This window comes from Penaeus chinensis, chromosome 14, assembly GCF_019202785.1.
Source record: "Penaeus chinensis breed Huanghai No. 1 chromosome 14, ASM1920278v2, whole genome shotgun sequence".
NCBI classification, from domain to species: domain Eukaryota; kingdom Metazoa; phylum Arthropoda; class Malacostraca; order Decapoda; family Penaeidae; genus Penaeus; species Penaeus chinensis.
In genome coordinates, this window is record NC_061832.1 from 311,935 (window position 1) to 315,000 (window position 3,066).

The following is a 3,066-nucleotide window of genomic DNA, read 5'->3' on the forward strand; positions in this document are numbered from 1 at the left end:
CACTTCGATCCACTTATCCATCTCCATTTCCACATAAACAGGGGCAACCTCTGAATCTCTGGCACATTGCTTCACCGTTTCATATCCAGCCATGACTCATGTGCAGTCACGGACCAAAGTCGCGTCGTGAATGAAGCTTCGAAATCCACAGAACGTAAACCACAAGGCTCACGAAGCGGAATTCGAACCTTGTCCGAATAAGGGATTGTATAAACTATTATTCGGACAAGGTAATGTGTGTGTGTGTGTGTGTGTGTGTGTGTGTGTGTGTGTGTGTGTGTGTGTGTGTGTGTGTGTGTGTGTGTGTGTGTGTGTGTGTGTGTGTGTACATTACAACCACTGAGGCGGAAGTACAGTCGTATTTGAGCCTCTGTGGTTGTAATGCGTCTAACGTTTTAGGAAAGTCTTTTTTCATGTCAGGAACTTCTCCTCTTTTGTTTATTTCTCATCTTTTGTTCCATTTCATTTTCTTTAATTTTTGGATGGTGAATATTGAGACCTAATTGTAATAATACTGTGTTGACACGATCAAACAGGCAGCAGCAGCTCTGAAGTGAGTTTTCTGTATTTTACTTGGGTTAGATAACCATAAATTTTCCTTCTTTCTCTCGTCCCTATCGTGGTGCACACATACGCACGCAGACGTGTGTGTGTGTGTGTGTGTGTGTGTGTGTGTGTGTGTGTGTGTGTGTGTGTGTGTGTGTGTGTGTGTGTGTGTGTGTGTGTGTGTGTGTGTGATACAGACGTGTGTGTGTGTGTGTGTGTGTGTGTGTGTGTGTGTGTGTGTGTGTGTGTGTGTGTGTGTGTGTGTGTGTGTGTGTGTGTGTGTGTGTGTAATATATATACATATATATATATATATACACATACATACACTCATGCTTAAGTATATAAGTTTGTTTTCTACTGCTTCAAGTCTGAGTAGCCAAAGGATGAAATAACTGCCAGATACCGAACATTAAATTATATTATTCTGTATACATAACAGATATTCAAATATATATATAGCATTACAATCAGCCAATCTTCGACTGACTCATACCATTCACGGGTAAATACCATTCCTTTTATCACAATTTCTTACCATAAAACTGGGGAATTTCTGATATCTATTCCTAATGATACGTATAGTGCTATACATGTTGATTTCTTATCACCAGAAATCAGGATATGATACACATATAAATTAGGATAGACATTCTTTATGCATTTCGAAGGAGGGTTATTCGAAATGTCATTCATAACAATAAAAAATAAAATGCACTGTTCGCTTCTCTCTAAATTATAGAGTATTCTTCAAGGTAAACGAAATGCCACTGTATTAATACATTATCGTTGTTGTTGTTATTTCTGTCTTTATGTTTGTCTTTGTGCTTTCTTTCTAGAGCCTTCAATAAAAGGTTTTTTATCCACTTTCACTAGATTTTCTATTACACTCAACATATCGATTTTAAATATAGAGGAGATAGTCAAATGAACTTCCTTTTTCTCAAATTCATTCAAAAGATTTTTTTCCAAGACTGATTCACAAAACTGAGGTTCGTATCGTTTTCAGTCAAAACGAGGTAGTTTATCATTGGTATGACTGTTGAGATCTTCGGTGTAAAAGGTGGGAGAGAGAGAGAGCAAAAGAGAGAGAGAAAGAGAGAAAGAGAGAAAGAGAGAGAGAGGGGGGGGGGGGCAGACAAACAAATATATAAACATATATTTATAAACAAACATACAAAGACAGAAAAAGAGAGACAGACAGAGAGAGGATGAAAGTATGGGTGTGTGTTCGCTTATGTTACGTAAAAAAAGACCTTATTATATACTTTTTACATCTTATAAATGCGAGGCGACATGAAACTATCATATTTACAAGTAGATTAACACTAATATATTCACAGGTATATACACAAAACATTAAGTATAGGCTGACTAAATGTATCCTCTTCTTTGTATCTTTGTTTGTTTCTCCTAGTTCCTCATCGGCTACAGGAGTTCTAGGTGTAATGATAAAATATAATCTTCTATTCTTTTTTCATGATTATAATCTGAGAATTATAGTCGTTATTCATTCATAATAAAAGGTTTTTTTTTTTTTCTTAACTAGAGGTATTCCATTATTGGACCCTCTGTTTATTCATGATAAAAAAAATGGATAACAAATGGAATAATTCTCATTGTAAACCCGAATGAAATAAATAAATGAAAACAGTGATAAATAAATGTAATAAAGAAATAAATAAAAAAGACCCATATCCGAACCTGCCTGAGGATGGTAAAGGGATTCTAACGGTCGTAACGGTTCTAACGGTTTTTACGGTCCTAGCTATTCAAAAGTTTAATCCCCGGCCGCATCTTCTTCCACCAGGCACTCCGCCCCGATCCCTTCGTCTATGCTGATCTGGCGTTGGGCGCGCGCCTTGGCCACTTCGCCGCTGTCGACGCTCCCCCGCCCGGAGTCCGGCACTTCCGGCGCGCCCTCCGCCCCCCCGCAGTCCTCGGGGATGGCCACCACCTTCAGGATGGACATGGAGCCCTTCCTCCGGGCCAGGCGCTCGCAGGGGGGCACCCCCGTGAGTGACGTCTCCCTCACCAGCGGCGGGAGGGACTGCTTCTTCCTGATGTAGCGCGTGAGGGACTTGTCGTAGGGAAGCGAGAGGTACTTCTTGTCCCTGGCCTCGTAGTCACCCGTCGGCAGCTTGTCCAGACTCCGCACCCGCCGCAGGGGAGCCGCAGGGGCCTTCGCCGCGCTCTCGGCCAGCACCTGCAGCGAGAGGGGCATGATCGGCATCTTCCTCCGGTTCACGGCGGGGGAGATGCTGCCGCAGGCCATCGTCTGGAGGGCCAAGGGCGTCGACGCGGGGCCAGCGGCGTGAGAGGGCGAGGGCGGGGGCGTCGAAGGGTCTTCGCGAACACTGCCGAGGACGCTGGGGGCGGAAACCCTTCGCGTGGGTCGCGGGTGGAGGTGGAGGTGGGTCTGGCTGTGGGTCGGCGTCTCCGCGTCGAAGTCGTCTCCGGAAGCCATGACCGCTCCTGCAACACGAAGGGAGTCGTTAAGGGCGTCTTTGTCATGCTGGA

The 3,066-nt window shown here is 43.8% G+C and overlaps 1 protein-coding gene across 3 annotated transcripts in view; it reads right to left on the reverse strand.

Moving 5' to 3' along the window:
* Positions 1–949: 949 nt before the first annotated feature.
* Positions 950–3,066, reverse strand: part of LOC125032147 — a gene marked incomplete at its 5' end in the record, with an annotated part of 14,221 nt that continues 12,104 nt past the window's right edge. For all 3 annotated transcript variants that reach the window (XM_047623192.1, XM_047623191.1, XM_047623190.1), the window contains 1 exon segment: positions 950–3,021. In XM_047623192.1, coding sequence (XP_047479148.1) covers positions 2,327–3,021 — 695 coding nt within the window.